Genomic DNA, 15,729 nt, shown 5'->3' on the forward strand with positions numbered 1-15,729 from the left:
TGTCTTTATTTAAACCTGCTAATAGAACATTTAGCCTTTAGTCTAGTCTGTTTAGCCTACATTGAGCTGACTGTGACTCACAGATTCAGTTTGAAATCATTGTTTTCAATAATATAAAGCTGATGTTGTTGCAAATACATATATAAAATAGTTATACATGATATTCTGTAGGCCTCAAACCTACAGCAGAAGCCTACAGAATATCATAAAATTGTGAAAAGTGGTGACCAAATCTCAGTGGTCAAACAGCTGTTCATAGTTGCTTTATGCCAGGAAATAACTACAAATAGATAATTACACTTAAAATTTGACTTACTGTTCACAAAATACTTTAAGCTGTGAATAAACCAACTGTTTATGTTCTGGTGTCCAGATCAATATACTGTACATAAACTACATATGTACACTTTACATTCAGTACTTGTGCAAAAGTAAGAGAACGCCCTTAATTAATTTAATTTCCAGTCGAATGGACCAGTTTCCATTCTTTTCAGAAGACGTGCTTTCAGGTTTTCAAAGAAATCTGCAGGGATATTTTTCCACACCTCCAAAGTTCAGTCTTTGATGTTGGTTAGATGGGGTGGTCCTTTCAGACCCATGGCTGTAAGTTGTCTTATCCCAGATCTCTGTATTTTTTGTTGTCCCCCTTTCACCCTGCTGTTCAGTGGTCAGGACCCCCACAGGACCCCCACAGAGCAGGTATTATTTGGGTGGTAGATCATTCTTAGCACTGCAGTGGCTCTGACGTGCTGGTTAGTGTTGGTGTGTGTTGCGCCGGTACGAGTGGATCAGACACAGCAGTGCTGCTGGAGTTTTTAAACACTGTGACACTCCTACCTTGTTGGTCCACCTTGTAGATGTAAAGTCAGAGACAGTAGATCATCTGTTGCTGCACAGTTTGTGTTGGTCATCCTCACAGGACGCTGCCCACAGGATGCTATCCTGTGGGGGTCCTGAGGATAAAAGGGGGCTAACAAAGTATGCAGAGAAACAGATGGACTACAGTCTGTAACTGTAGAACTACAAAGTGCACCTATATAGTAAGTGGAGCTGATAAAATGGAGTTGGTGTTATGGCTGCTCTGTCTATGTATGCGGCTAAGATCATGAATGGTCTAAGGCTACTGAACCACTTTGATTGACGCCTCCTCAACCAATCAGAGCGTGTGGAGTGAGCGGGGGCGGGTCCTAGGCGGCTTTTTAAAGTTGAATAATCTCAGTGACCGCAGAAGTGAACGAGCCTGAGTCTGCGTGGCAGTCAACGGCTACTCCATCCTTAAGAATGACCTCCAAGTGCCCAAGATGCGAAAAGCCGGTGTTTTTCGGTAAGAGACTTTCACAACGGCGTATTTACACGTTTAAATGTGACTGAATGTGTTTGCAGTTTCAGTCAGCGGCTTAGAGCATATGAAGCTGACAGCTAACAGCAGTTATTTGAGTAACGTGAAAACTGCCGAGGTGCACAAAAGCCACGAATTGGACTTAAAACGCTTATTTATTCGTTTTTAAGTCACTTCATTATAAGCTCTGGGCTGCTCTGTTGTTTATGAATTAGTTAACCTAGCTAGCCAAGTTAGCCTAACTGACCCGTAACTCTTAACGGTCCCAGGTTTGTCGGTGAGTCTCTGGTACCAGTCGAGCTCATAAATATTAAATATGGATGAATAAAAGTGAAAAGAGGACGAGGTGGTGGTGTTAGGGAAAGCCCAAGGTTGTAAGAACCCCTCAGAGCCTTGGTGTAAACGACTAAAGTCTTGCTAATACCGGTTTCAGGTTCAGCCGGACACACAGTTTTAGTGCGAGTCTGAGGGAAGATGCTAACTTAACGGCTTTAAGTCTCCGGTTTTCGGTTTATTGTCGTTTGTTCTCATTAAGCTGGGGCTGTTTTTTCAGTTGGCTTCTTATTCGACACGTTCTCGTTCCAATTTTCCGTTCCACCTTAAATGGTGCAGCAGTTACGTTCTGGCGTCTCAGCTGAGTTCAAGTCTAGGCGCCCAGTGTAACGGCTGCACCATTTAAGGTAGAACGGAAAATTCAAACTTGAACGTGGCGAACAAGAAGCAAACTTAAAGGAAAACTACCCCGATTTTTCCAAAAAATCCTACATAATTCAGTGTTAAGTCTTTCAGAGTGCTTTGATGTGAAATGCTCCATTTTAGAGAAACTTGTTGAGTCAGAATTGACAGAGTTTTTCACAGTGGTGGTGATGGGAACCAGACGTCTGAAGAGTTTAGCGCCTCTAAAAGCTGCCTCACAGAAACTTGTGACGTGAAATGGTTATGGATTCTCAGCCTGATGTCTGAGACATTGTTTTATGGTAAAATTATGGCATAAAATGTTTTTTAATCACTTCACTTTAATGTATTCATAGTGGAGGGATACACTGAGGGTGTTCTAAGGCAAAAGAGTCCCCAAATAAACCTTATTTCATGTTTTTAGATTATTTCAGATTCAGATTTCTGACTATTTTACAATCATCATCATTAGGTATGAAAACCCGAAAGCCGTGTGCAGGCTCACTGCTTGTTTTGGATGGTAAATAAAGTGGCTATATTTATGATGTAGACATGGCGACCCCTGGTTCTTATCACCACCACTATAAAGAAATCTGAGTCTGTAAGTTTCCCTACAATTAACCATTTCTCATCAAACCAATCCGAATGACTCTGTTTACATCTCAAAGACTGAATGATTCCGAAATTGTGAAAAAATTGGTGGAATTCCCCTTTAAGCCTCATTTCTAGCTCTGTCTGGCTTGAGTGAAATCCCAGTTTGGAATGTGTGTGTGAGTGTCTATGTGGGGTGTATTTAGCTCTTTGTGGGGACCAGACGTCCCCAGAACTGTGGAAAACATAAAAAATGATGACATTGTGGGGACATTTGGCTGAGATAAAAAAATACTGAGCATAAAATGTGTGTTTTGGTTCCTGAGAGAGATTAAACTTAGTGTTGGGTTAAGTGCAGCACAGGAGAATTTAGCCACAATCCAGAAGTAATTTTAAATACCCTGCATAGACAGGAATGTGTGAAGGACACCTCAGGAATGCGGGCTGTTCACTGCGGTGGTCAAACGGTGATGGTTTTAATGCCGCTCACGGCCAAGTACAACGTGAAAATGGTTAATGTTTAGGCTACACAAACGTTGCTGTGGGCTGCGCTGTCCGTCTGAGGTGTTATGTCACTTTTTATTCCATTTCTAGAGGCTCTCTTATGATTTATACTATGATTTTATTCATAGGCCTGTTGTGGGTTACTAGCTAAGTCTAGAAGAAGGACAGTGCCAATAACACTTATTATTCCCCACTAATTTTTTTTTTTTCAGTTTAAGTTTACACTCTTTTCTGACTAAGGAGTTTTAGTCATCCCTGTTACTTCTTTTATGTGTTGAGCATTCATACGTGTTCTGTTTTTCACATGATGTATTCAGCAATACAGTGACAAAACACAGTGCAAGGACACCAGAACCGTCCCTGATCTATATGTTTATGTTGGATAAGGTGCTAAACTACACTACTTTCTAAGTCAGTTGGACAGCTTCCAGAATTACTTTCATCACTTTTTAAAGTTATCGCTATTTTGAAATGAAGTCACAAAGAACCCTAGGAAACAGTTCAGAACTGAAGAGATAGTTCTGTTATAAATGGCTTTATAAATGGCTCTAAAGACTTAAAGTGCCCCTATTTTTAACCCCTTAACATTCCAGGCTTTTTACATGCTAAGACTTACTATTCATTAACTACAGGGACTTCAATGCAAACTAATGGAGCTTTTTTTAGGCTACAGAAGTGTAATGTAACATCAGTCCTGCCGCTGGGCCCATAGCTTGATAAGGGGTAGACAGGGTCCAAGGTCAGTAGCCGATCTGAGTATGAAGAGAGTTTTTTGTTTGCTTTAAACATTTGCACTATTGACATTTGCCTGGACTCATCAGAGGCCAAAGTAACTTGTGGATGTGCACTTTTCAGCCATTTGTTGTGAAATAATGGCTTCACAACCGGTCAGTGCTCAGCTATTAAAGAGTAAGCAAATTCAGTCTTAATGCTATATATATATATATATATATATATATATATATATATATATATATATATATATATATATATATATATATATATATATATATATATATACACCAATCAGGCATAACATTATGACCACCTCCTTGTTTCTACGCTCACTGTCCATTTTATCAGCTCCACTTACTATATAGGTGCACGTTGTAGTTCTACAGTTACAGACTGTAGTCCGTCTGTTTCTCTACATACTTTGTTAGCCCCCTTTTACCCTGTTCTTCAGTGGTCAGGACCCCCATGGACCCTCACAGAGCATGGGTGGTGGATCATTCTCAGCACTGCAGTGACACTGACATGGTTGTGGTGTGTTAGTGTGTGTTGTGCTGGTCTGAGTGGATCAGACACAGCAGTGCTGCTGGAGTTTTTAAACACCTTAGTGTCACTGCTGGACTGAGAATAGTCCACCAACCAAAATATTCCAGCCAACAGCGTCCTGTTGGCAGCGTCCTGTGACCACTGATGAAGGACTAGAGGATGACCAACACATACTGTGCAGCAGCAGATGAGCTATCGTCTCTGACTTTACATCTACAAGGTGGACTGACAAGGTAAGAGTATCTAATAGAGTGGACAGTGAGTGGACACAGTGTTTAAAAACTCCAGCAACACTGCTGTGTCTGATCCACTCGCACCAACACAACACACCTTAACACACCACCACCACGTCAGTGTTGCTGTAGTGCTAAGAATGATCCACCACCCAAATAGTACTTGGTCTGTGAGGGTCCATGGGGGTCCTGACCACTGAAGAACAGGGTAAAAGGGGGCTAACGAAGTATGCAGAGAAACAGATGGACTACAGTCTGTAACTAGAACTACAAAGTGCACCTATATAGTAAGTGGAGCTGATAAAATGGACAATGAGCGTAGAAACAAGGAGGTGGCCATATTGTTATGCCTGATCGGTGTATATGTAGTCTAGTTCTGGAGTAAGTGTGAGTGAATCTTGCATTCAGGGTTTCTGTTCATGAATGAATCACACGTTACACTCTAATAAAGAAGTGTTCACGCTTTGTTCTGCAAATCTCTCTGAGAGAAAGCATGAGTTCCTGCCAAGTAGCGGCACGGCACATTATGATGTAATGCACAGTTTAATTGCTGGTTTTTGGCAAGCTAAACACGCACTTAGACACACAGTAGTTTCCCAGGGACGCCTTCAGACGGAGATCTTATGCAAGTGCCTAAATACTGTTTACAAAGACAGAAGCACCCAATCAGACCTGAACAGTGGGGCCACAATACACGATGAAGTGTTCTGACACGTTATACTAATGTCACATTTGTTTAATTGTTGGTTTTGTCTGGATAAAAGAGTCTGAGACAGATATACACACATGCACACACAAACTAATAAATTAAAGATCTTACAAGTAGTGTTTGGTGATATGAACATCTATAATTACAGTTTTAAACCAAATGCACTGAACAGAGCCAGGTTTTCTCTGCTTGGCGTGTGTGTAATTACAGCACAGGCCTTATGAACTGTCATCGCAAAACAATAACTATAATTACTTTAATGAACACAATGTGCTCAGGGGCTGGTTGGCAGTCTCTTGAATATTTGCTCCCAGTTGTAGTGGGTTTGTTTCTGTCTAAATGAAGGGAATTTCCCATAAATTAATCACAGCTAGTGGAGCTCCTAGTGGCTGCCTCTCAGCTAGATTCCAGCAATATCCCACCTAGATATGCAACCTTTTTAACTCCTTGGAACCACCGATGGTTTCAAAATGCACTTATATGCTCATATATTCTTTACTTCATAACTGTCATACTTCATAAGCTTCATCAAAAGGTGGGAGTCACATGAGAGCTGTAACTGTCTTCTTTCCAGTCAAATAGATGAGCAGTGTAACTTGATAACTCTATAATAAAAGAAGCTGAACTCCAAAAATTTTTTCTACTGAAAGTCGACACATTTTCTTTTACAAATCTGAGCTATAAACTGGATCTCAGATGGTGTTTCTTCAGTGATCTGCACTGTAAAAATTATTTTTATAAAAAAATACAAAGAGGATCTAAGATTTTTGGCTTTCAGCAGTAAATTGTAAGCATATAGCATTATGTTTATGATCATAAAACACATTTTCTGTTAATTTTAGGGGAACTTTTACCGAAAAAAACCCAAAAATTTACATTTATTCCATGCAGTTACTGAATAATTTGCTTTACGATTTGGGCATGAAAATTCAGATGGACAAACCAAAATATACCTACGAGCATAAGAGATTGTTAGACCGGCCTGATGCATTTTAAGTTGATAGGGATTCTAATGTTGTTGTATAAGACATCCTTCATACCTTTTAGTAATTAAGTCATAGTGATCATTGGTGATAAAAGCATGGTGTGATTTGTTGTCAGTCCAAATTTTCAATCAGTTGCTGATACATTTGTTTGTAAGTAGTAGAGGAGATTTAGATCTACTTTCTATTAGGGTTGCATGATAAATCATGTTTTTATCGGTATTGCGATATGAGTTTCTGCGATAAACAAAGCGATGACAAAACAGATCTAATTACCTCACACACACAGCACCAGAGAGATGTCGTTACATTATAGGCACAAAAATGTTATAAGCCTGCTTCTCTGCTCTGTGACTGAACCTGCTGTCCCACGTGGGAGATGAGTAACTTAACCATTCGCCCAAACAGCCAGCTACAAAACACACATTCAGAGACTGTAAAATGTCCATAACTCAGCTTTAATGGAAATTCAACTCAAAGCAGCATACATGAAGCACACAGGCTAGCTCAGGCTCTCCTGTTTTGCTGCTAGCCAGCTGGGCTACTTAAGCTCGCTACATTACACCCTCCAGAGTCCTGCAGGACCAGCTAAGAACACCACGCGAAGAACTCCAACACCCAAAGCAAGATTTGTTAGATTAGTATTATTAGTTACATTTCTGTTTACACATCATAAAAAATGTGTTACAGCCAGCCAGAATAATTTATCGCTTCTCATTGTTATAGGCAGTTGTGAGCTGAAGGTTAGGGAACCAGCCCTGTGACTGGAAGGTCGCCGGTTCGATCCCCTGAACTGACAGTACGTGACTGAAGTGCCCTTGAGCAAAGCACCTAACCCCCAACTGCTCCCCGGGTGCCATGGATAGGGCCGCCCACCGCTCCGGGCAAGTGTGCTCACTGCCCCCATACTGTGTGTGTGTTCACTAGTGTGTATGTGGTGTTTCACTGCACGGATGGGTTAAATGTGGAGGTCTAATTTCTCTGTGTACAAACACAGTTGGCCAACGGTTCTGAATTGTAATTGTAATATATCGTGATATCTGAGAACTTTATCGAACATCTCGTTTTATGTCAATATCATACGGCCCTACTTTCTACGCTGTCTTTTAATTGAAATGATTAATGAAATCACATGTTCCAAATGCAGATCTACATGCTTTACTTAGGGCTGTTTTTTGCTATAGTGTTGTTATAGTGGATGCACACTGGAATTCAGCCATAGACGCCTGTGGAAGACCATACTATATTTTCACAATTCTGCAACACATCCGAACCAAACTTGAGTTGTATCTCGTAATGCTTAGAATTCTCCTCAGATGTTATGTCGTGCTCCGTGGAAACTGCAGGAGTTTGCTCCATCATAGCATAACAGCCTATTCATGTCTCCCATAATAATCAACTGTTTTAATGTTAAAGGCAATGAAACAATACATGTTACTTAATATTATACACCAAGCTTAAAATTAAAATAGTCCTCTCTAGTTCTCTGTTCTTGTTCATCATCAGTAGTCAAACATCTCTAATATCTTATTACATTGGCCTATCGCACAGGCCTAGATTATGATTTGAATTTGATGATTTTTTTTGCAGAAATAGCAAAAAAGTCCTTTACGTTTTGACCTTTGTTTGACATCGTAACAAACAGGGGAAAATGTTTGAAGTGTTGACTTGAATACATTGATATAGAATGTAAACTGAATGTTAATTTAATTCATTTCATGACTGTGTAATTAAATGTCTAATACTATAATGACATTTATAATGAAAGTAACAGCTCTCATCTTCTAATAGGTTGAAAGAATATAGATAGAAAGAAAGAAAGAGAGAGTGAGTGAGAGAGAGAGAAAGAGACAGAGAAAGAAAGAAGGAAAGAAAAACAGAAAGACAGACAGAAAGAAGGAAAGAAAAACAGAAAGACAGACAAAGAAAGAAAGGAAGGAAGAGAGAAAGAGACAGAAGGAAAGAAAGAAAGAGAAAAACGAAAAGACAGAAAGGAAGAGAGAGAGAAAGAAAAACAGAAAGAGAAAGAAAGAAAGTAAGGAAGGAAGGAAGAGAGAAAGAAGGAATGAATGAAAGAAAGAAAGAACGAAAGAAAAAACTAACTACCTACATAACTAACTAAGTAACTTCATTCATCCGGAAGGGAAATTGCAGTGTTTCAGTAGCAACACATATAATTTCACATAAACATACATACACTATGCAGAAAAATAGAATTAGAAATAAATATAATAAGTTAAAGTATAAGAGTAGAAATAAAATATATCTATTTGCATATTTACACAGCATATGGGACAGATTTGTTGTATTTACATGATAGCAGGCGCTGAGTGGTATGAGGTAAACTAAAAGCACAATGAGTTTAGACACAACTAGGAGTTGCAGCAGTATTAGAGTGTAAAGTGCATAGTGAGAGTCTTTACAGTAGCAGTTATGATATATTGCACAGTGTGTATTAACAGCAGAGGTGATTTAGTGATGTGGTTTAGCACAGTTCAGACAGCACATATATGCATATCTCCAGAAATCACATGTAAAAGAAGGAGTCAAGAATGTGAACAAATATCTCAACCCACATTCCATTTCCTGCCACAGGAAGAGGTTTCTGGGAGAAAGATTTCTGGAATAAACATACATTGGAAATGTACATTTTCTGTTTTAATCTGGTGTTTTAGAGGTACGACAGCAGCCACTTTCAAAGGAGCTCGACTGCTTGTTGTGGTTAGCTGGGTTACGTAATAGTATAGTGATACTATGGTAATTTATGCAGGGCAGGAGTTTTCTACTACAGCTCGCCTAGTGTTGTGTTCACCTAGACTTCCCTTCACTCCTGTATATTTCAACACTGCCTACACTTATTCAGCACCGATCAAGTGATACCTTGCCACACATTCTCTCTCTCTCTCACTCTCTTCTTTTCTCCCCCTCCATCTCACTCCCTCCCTTCCTGTCTCACTCTCTCTCTCTCTCTCCTTCATGTTCTCCATCTCGATCTCTCTTCATCCTCTTCGAATTTCACCCACTCTGCTTCTTTTTTCTTCTCTCTCACTCTCCCATTTTCTCTAATTTCTCCCTCCCTGTTTCCGTTTTAGCGGAGAAGGTGAGCTCTCTGGGGAAGAACTGGCACCGATTCTGTCTGAAATGTGAACGCTGTAATAAGATTCTGTCTCCTGGAGGCCATGCTGAGGTAAGGCGTTTAAGGCAGATACCCAACCGTAAAGGGGAATGCATAGTGAGTGGGGCAGAGGGGCAGCACAGTGACACCACTGCCCCAAGGTCGGAAGTCAACAAGAGGAATCGAACGTCAGGCAGGCCCTATCATCATGATGTTTGATGAGTCACATATCTTATTAGATATCTATATAACTTGGCCTTGGGCCAGTACTTTGTCATTTTTCCTGCATCTCAAGCCAAAGGCACAAACGAACTGACCACTGTTAGGACAGGCATGTCAAACTGAGGTCCTTCCAGGCCAGCAGGTCTACAGAGATCAGCCATTTCCCTTGTATAATACTCTGCATGGACCCTCTGCATATATTGCAAAGACATTACAGCAGCAGTGGCGTTTATGAAGGGGAATGTAGACAGAATCCTCCTTTATAATGTCTCTGTTATAATAATGACGATAATAATAATAATAATAATATTATGAGTTTAGTTTGTAGAGTTCCTTTCTCAAACCCAAGGATGGTTTACAGAAGTGACAAAATACACAAACCTATACCAAACACACACATGCAGTGTAGCTGGCCTGGTAAGAATCCTTGGCTGCAGGGAAACGTCCCTCTCTGCACGGGGAGCCTTGCAACTACAGTAGCATCACACAGGCTCCCAGGAAAAAGTTCTTAGTCATGAGAAGGATAGCTTTGCTCAAGTAGCCGACTCAAGCAGCTCCATAGCTGTGGTATAGTGTTGCTCATGCAGCCGAGCACAAATGGTCAAGCCAGCTTAATAACTGCAATATAGCATTAATCAGGCATTCGGCTCAGGCAGCCATGCAACCATGATGAAGCGCCAGTACAAGCATCAGCCAAACAGCCAAACAGTTACGGTATTGCTCAAGCGGCCAGCCCAAAAAGCCATTGAACCACAGGGCAAAGTCACTCTCTGTGGCTCTCTTGGTGAATGCGATGGCAAAGTCCTCAGCCAGCTGAAAAACATCAAAACATACACACAAAACTAACAAAGCTGATGTGAAGCAGCAGCAGAGTTGACTCAATGAGCAGGTTAAACCTCCATATGTATAAATTCACAGTTAAGTTTTGAAAACTTTTATATATCCCTAGAATTAAGCAAAACATACTGTGATTTATCTTGGTTGAAAGATTATCTCTAGACATGAAAACTCATAAGCAGTGAAAAAAATTGACAAGTTCAGAAACCAGTCCCCTGTAGCAGGGTCCAGCAGCCATATTGCGTCAGTGTACTTAAACTGTAACAAACATTATGTAGAGAACTCGCAGATTTTTACGTCCTTAATACGGTATTTTTACCTGATTTACCTGATGGTTTCACACATGACATAATTTGTTGTATTTCCATTTTTGGTGTTATTTTTTGACTTAATTTGAAAATACCAGCTGCCCTTTACATCAACTACGATTACATTTTTTGTTCAATCCTGTAAACTAAAATGTTGGAGATACAAGGTTTTTGCCCGACAGTGACGATTAGTGATCTTACTGCTCAAACACTGAAGTCATTAACCGTGGTCGTGTTAGTTAGCTTACACCAGAACACTAACTACTACCTGGCCATTTACAACACTGGACAACACTTTAGAAAACAAGATTAACATTAGACAGGGAAAATGTAAACTCGCACAAAATACAGCCAAAAGACAATGAGGTACAACAGTTTGTTAAATTTACTGCGCAACATTGACTGAATTGTAGTAAACATAACATTGGACAGCTAACTTTAGCTGACCTTGTTGGGTAAGTTATCATGAGATCAATAACTTACCGTTGCAATCATTCAGGTGATTCTGAAAGGAAAGTTTGGTAGACCTCGTCAAGCGCCCCGCTCTCTGTAAATGAAAACTGTTCCACCAAACAAATGATGTCTTTTGTTGAAGAATTAAATAGAAACTTTAATAAAGATGTAAAAATAAATGTTTTCTACATCAGAGACTATAATACATATAAAGAAGGCCTTTGTCCACATTTGTAAACAGTGCTGCTGCTGTAATGTTTTCTCTGCTATGATGACTTCCACAGCATTGAATACAGAAGCGTGAAAAGGGTCTAGTCAGCTCATGAAGGCCTTGCCAATTAGCTAGTTAGTTGAATCAAGTGTGTTCAGTGAGGCAGAGAGCTGACGTCTGCAGTGCTGTGGCCCCTGGGTGCTGGAGTCTGACTTACGTGGTTTAGAGGATCATATTAAACAGGGTGAGTGCCATTAGCTAGTTATTATTATTATGATTGGTCTAGTTTAGTGGGTAACACCTCTGCCTTCCAGCCTGTAGACTGGGGTTCAGTTTTGGCTAGCGTTTACGTAAGCAGCCCCCTCACCAATCACAAGGCTGATGGGCTCCTCCCGCCTACATGGCTTGAACACAACTGTGTTCCACTGCTGTCTCTCTGTGCTCAAGTCAGAGAAGCTAACATCCAAGCAAAAACTAAACTAGCAAGCATAACTGAGCTATTATTGAGTTCTTTATACTTATTATTCATTAACCACTATGAATTAATATGTATCTACTATGAAACTGTACTATGAAAATCTGTACTTTATGAGTGAGGAACTGAAGTGTGGACCTGCTTACATGCCCTTGGGGTTTAAGGGGTTAACATCCTTTTCTTTGCAAGCTGTAAACTGTTTGTACCTTACCTCCACTATCCGGTGCGGTGCACAGGAGGATGGGCTCCCCTTTAGAGTCTTAGTTCCTCTCATTGTTTCTTCCTCATGCTCTTAGGGAGTTTTTCCTGCTGCTGTCGCCTTCAGCTCGCTCAAAAAAGGGGCTAGACTTGGATTTTTGCAAAGCTGCTTTGTGAAAATGACTGTTGTAAAACATAAACATTTCGCTGCTGTGTCGGAAGAAAACCTTGTATCTCCATTTTTGTCATTTTTCAGGTTTGGACATAATTTGAAAATGCATGTTGTCCTTTACATTGTTTGTAAATCTCATGATGAATGGACCAAAAGAAATGACCCTAAATGACTTGGGGGGAAAAAAGTCTGGTTCCATTGACTTACATTAAAAATAAAGTATGTTTTTTCCTTCTCTGGTAAAGTTACCATTTTGGAGATACAAGGTTTTCTTCCGACAACAGCATTTGTAGGCTAAATAAAATTAAATTGAAGTAGATTACAATTGTTGATTAAACAAATATAGTCTATATTGAAACTTTTTATAGGCATTTTAATACATTAAGATTATTATTACTTTTATTGTTATAAACCATTGTGCTTTGTGAATGCAGTATAATATAAGCACATGACAAAATCCCTAGTGCTGAATTAAAGGAGTAATCAATCAAATTAGGAATAAAAAATCAAATTTACACAATTCTCCCCTGATCCCAAATGTAATAGATCAACATGTTTGTCACCTGAAATTTGCTTCTTTAGTTTTTACCGGAGCTACAAGGCTAATATACAGCACTGGTCAGCATTCATTTTCCAGTCAAAATGGCCATTATGTACAGTCATTCAATTTTCAGGAGATATTTCGGATGAGATTTAACTAGGAATTAAACAAATAAAAGGGTGGTTTTTGACTTTTGCACAGTAATAGATTTCTATTATGACCGGACCTCCGTTACTTTTTAGCCTTGTCCTCTATGTGTCACACTCGCTGACCTGTACATCGCATCATTTCATGGAGAACAGGGCTGCTTTCTGCGGTATAGTGCTACTGGAAACAATTGGAGTTAACTTGAGTTAGTCAGTTGAAGACTGATTTGATATGAAATAAAGGGAATCCCTGTGCCCTTTGTGTCACACCCGGTGACCTATATAGAACAATAATTCATGGAGTCCAGTCCAGAGCTACAGAAGTAGATCAGTGGGAGTTAAAGGCTTCGGAGCTGGATTCCAGGTCGGCCGTGAACAAAAGCAGGCTTTTCCCTCTGTGCGGAGAGAGCCCCGTCTCTTTCTCCTTTGGTTTTTCCCTCTCACTTTTTCCTCTGTCACGCTATGTGGGATGGTCCTGCTTGATGGGTCTTCAACGCTTTGATTCATCTGAACTCCTTTCTGGGACTCTGTGCTTTGCTTCCCCTCTTGCAGACTACTTAGCGCTGCACAGTGTATAGTTTGTTTGATTATTAATATGATATTGGCTTCTGAAATCCAGACTTCACTGAATGCTACAATATGCAAATGAGTCCCCTAACCAATCTCAGTGTATTTTACTGTGAGCTCTGAGCACCTTCACCAATTACAGTTCCAGGTGAGTGTTTCTGTGGGTGTTTTTCGGGGAATCCAACAAAAGTTAATTGTTTTGGTAAGATAGTAGATCAGTCTCTAACTAGCCACGTTTACATGCCGCCTAATAAGCTGTTAATAATCCGACTAATAGCTCGATCGGAATAGAATGCGTCCATGTATACTCCTCAGTCAGAATAGACTAGTCTGATTGAGGCCATTCGGACTGCAATTTCTATCTGATTGATCGAGGTGGGTAATCCAGGTCCAAAATGGAACAATAGCAGACTGTAGGGGTGGGGGCAAAAATCGATTCTTAGATGCATCGTAAGGCGGACGTGGACGATGCTGAATCGATTCACAAATGTCAAAAATTGATTTTCTAAATTATAATTGATAATGTAATGTTGAGGGAACACAGAAGGCAGAACTTGGAAGTGCGGAAGTGCAGCACTCAGTCAGTCTGTGGCGGCACACTACATTAAAAGCTCGTGCAGGGGTCGGCAACCAGGAGGTTAATAAGAGTGGTTTTGTCTTTTCAACAAAAATCGAACCACAACATTTTGAGTCCATTGTACCATCTTGGCTGTACATGTCTCAGTACGTGCTGATGTCCTAGTGTAGGCTAAAAATATAACACAAACAAAAACACAGACTTACTTAGCTCTGCTTTAAGTTTTAGCTCAGCTGTAGCCGCATTTCTCGCATCTCCAGCAGGAAACTTTTCCGCAAAAGTAGAACAGTTTCTCGTAAAATGTCTCTCAATGTTATACTTTTACGAGGCTGAAGTCAGCTCCTCGTTCGCCGGCTTCTTGTTCGAATTTTCCCGTTCCACCTTAAATGGTGCTTGAGGCGCCCGAATGTAACTGCTGCACCATTGAAGTAGACAGTCGGCAAAAATACTAGTCAAGACGCCATATACAGAGTCCAAAAAAACTAGGCTACAAGAGAACATGGCTCAGAATTACAAGGAGGATAAACAAACAAGACTTCAAGATGTAGCTGGAAACAGAGGGTATAAATTCTAAACAAAGTGGCTTCTGATTAAACTCAAGTGCGTGATCTGAACTAGTATTCAGGCAATAGTGACCTCTGCTGGTGAGGAGGGGTGTTGTCAGCAGCAGATGCGACGTATCACTCATGAATGCTGTTATTGTTCTTGTAAAATCAGTCTTTTGTTTAATAGTTGCAGGGTCGACTTACAGAGATCTCTCTTTGTGGTGTCCCATAACTGGGAGTCTTCCTTCAGGTTTAGACGATCAGGATGCCTTGGGTTACCAGGATCAGTACACTTTCATAAGACGATTTGCAAATTTTCAAAACTTTCTGCAGTACATTTAAAAAGTAGTCCAAAAAAAATGCATCTCGCTATTATAGAATTTCCAACCAACACCGCGCCTTAAAACTATCCGGAACTATTGGAAACCTCGCAAATCTGGCAACCGTGCATGACTGGGGAAAAACCTCATGAGTGAAACGCGCATGCGGAAAACAGCATAGTGTTTCTGGTTGCCTTAGTGACCCTGCAGCTTAAAGTCCCTATGGTTAAATGTGTTTCCAGACTGTTCTATGCCGTTTGCCTACCATGGCTTTTCCTGAGCTTTAAGCTCGGATTTAGTTTAGTTCACCTTTAGTTTTGGGGAGGCAAACGACCCGTTGCCTCCACTTAGTTGGCATGGTTAATGTGTATATTGCAGCTTTAGAGTTAAAGATGCCCTTTTTACAGCTAAGAGCTTTTCTTATTGCAGTACTGCAGTTGCTGAGGCTCTATAAAAGCAGAGTACATAGTTGTGTAATAACTGTCTTAATAAAATATGATCTTACCACTGTTTCTCCTTGCCTGTAAACGTACAAGCAAACAGGATGGTGTGTGTTAGTGGGGTCTGCCATAATGGCTTTAAATTGTTTGTTTTATGGAAAAATGACTGCTTATTTTCATGACTAGATTACATAAGCTACCAGTCCGTCCCACACTCTTTGGGACCTCTCCCAGAAGATAGTAAGAAAGAAAGAAAGAAGATGAGATCTTTGAACCACCCATATGTTTCA

At 40.2% G+C, this 15,729-nt stretch overlaps 1 protein-coding gene across 1 annotated transcript in view; it reads left to right on the forward strand.

Moving 5' to 3' along the window:
* Positions 1–1,195: 1,195 nt before the first annotated feature.
* The window catches only part of crip3 (cysteine-rich protein 3), a 40,717-nt gene continuing 26,183 nt past the window's right edge, over positions 1,196–15,729 (forward strand). The window contains exons 1-2 of the mRNA XM_036593965.1: positions 1,196–1,324; positions 9,405–9,499. Of these exons, the coding sequence (XP_036449858.1) occupies positions 1,282–1,324; positions 9,405–9,499 (138 nt within the window). The 5' untranslated portion in view covers positions 1,196–1,281. The remainder of the gene's footprint in view (positions 1,325–9,404; positions 9,500–15,729) is intronic.

The sequence above is a fragment of the Colossoma macropomum genome, unplaced genomic scaffold (assembly GCF_904425465.1).
Source record: "Colossoma macropomum unplaced genomic scaffold, Colossoma_macropomum, whole genome shotgun sequence".
Taxonomy (NCBI): domain Eukaryota; kingdom Metazoa; phylum Chordata; class Actinopteri; order Characiformes; family Serrasalmidae; genus Colossoma; species Colossoma macropomum.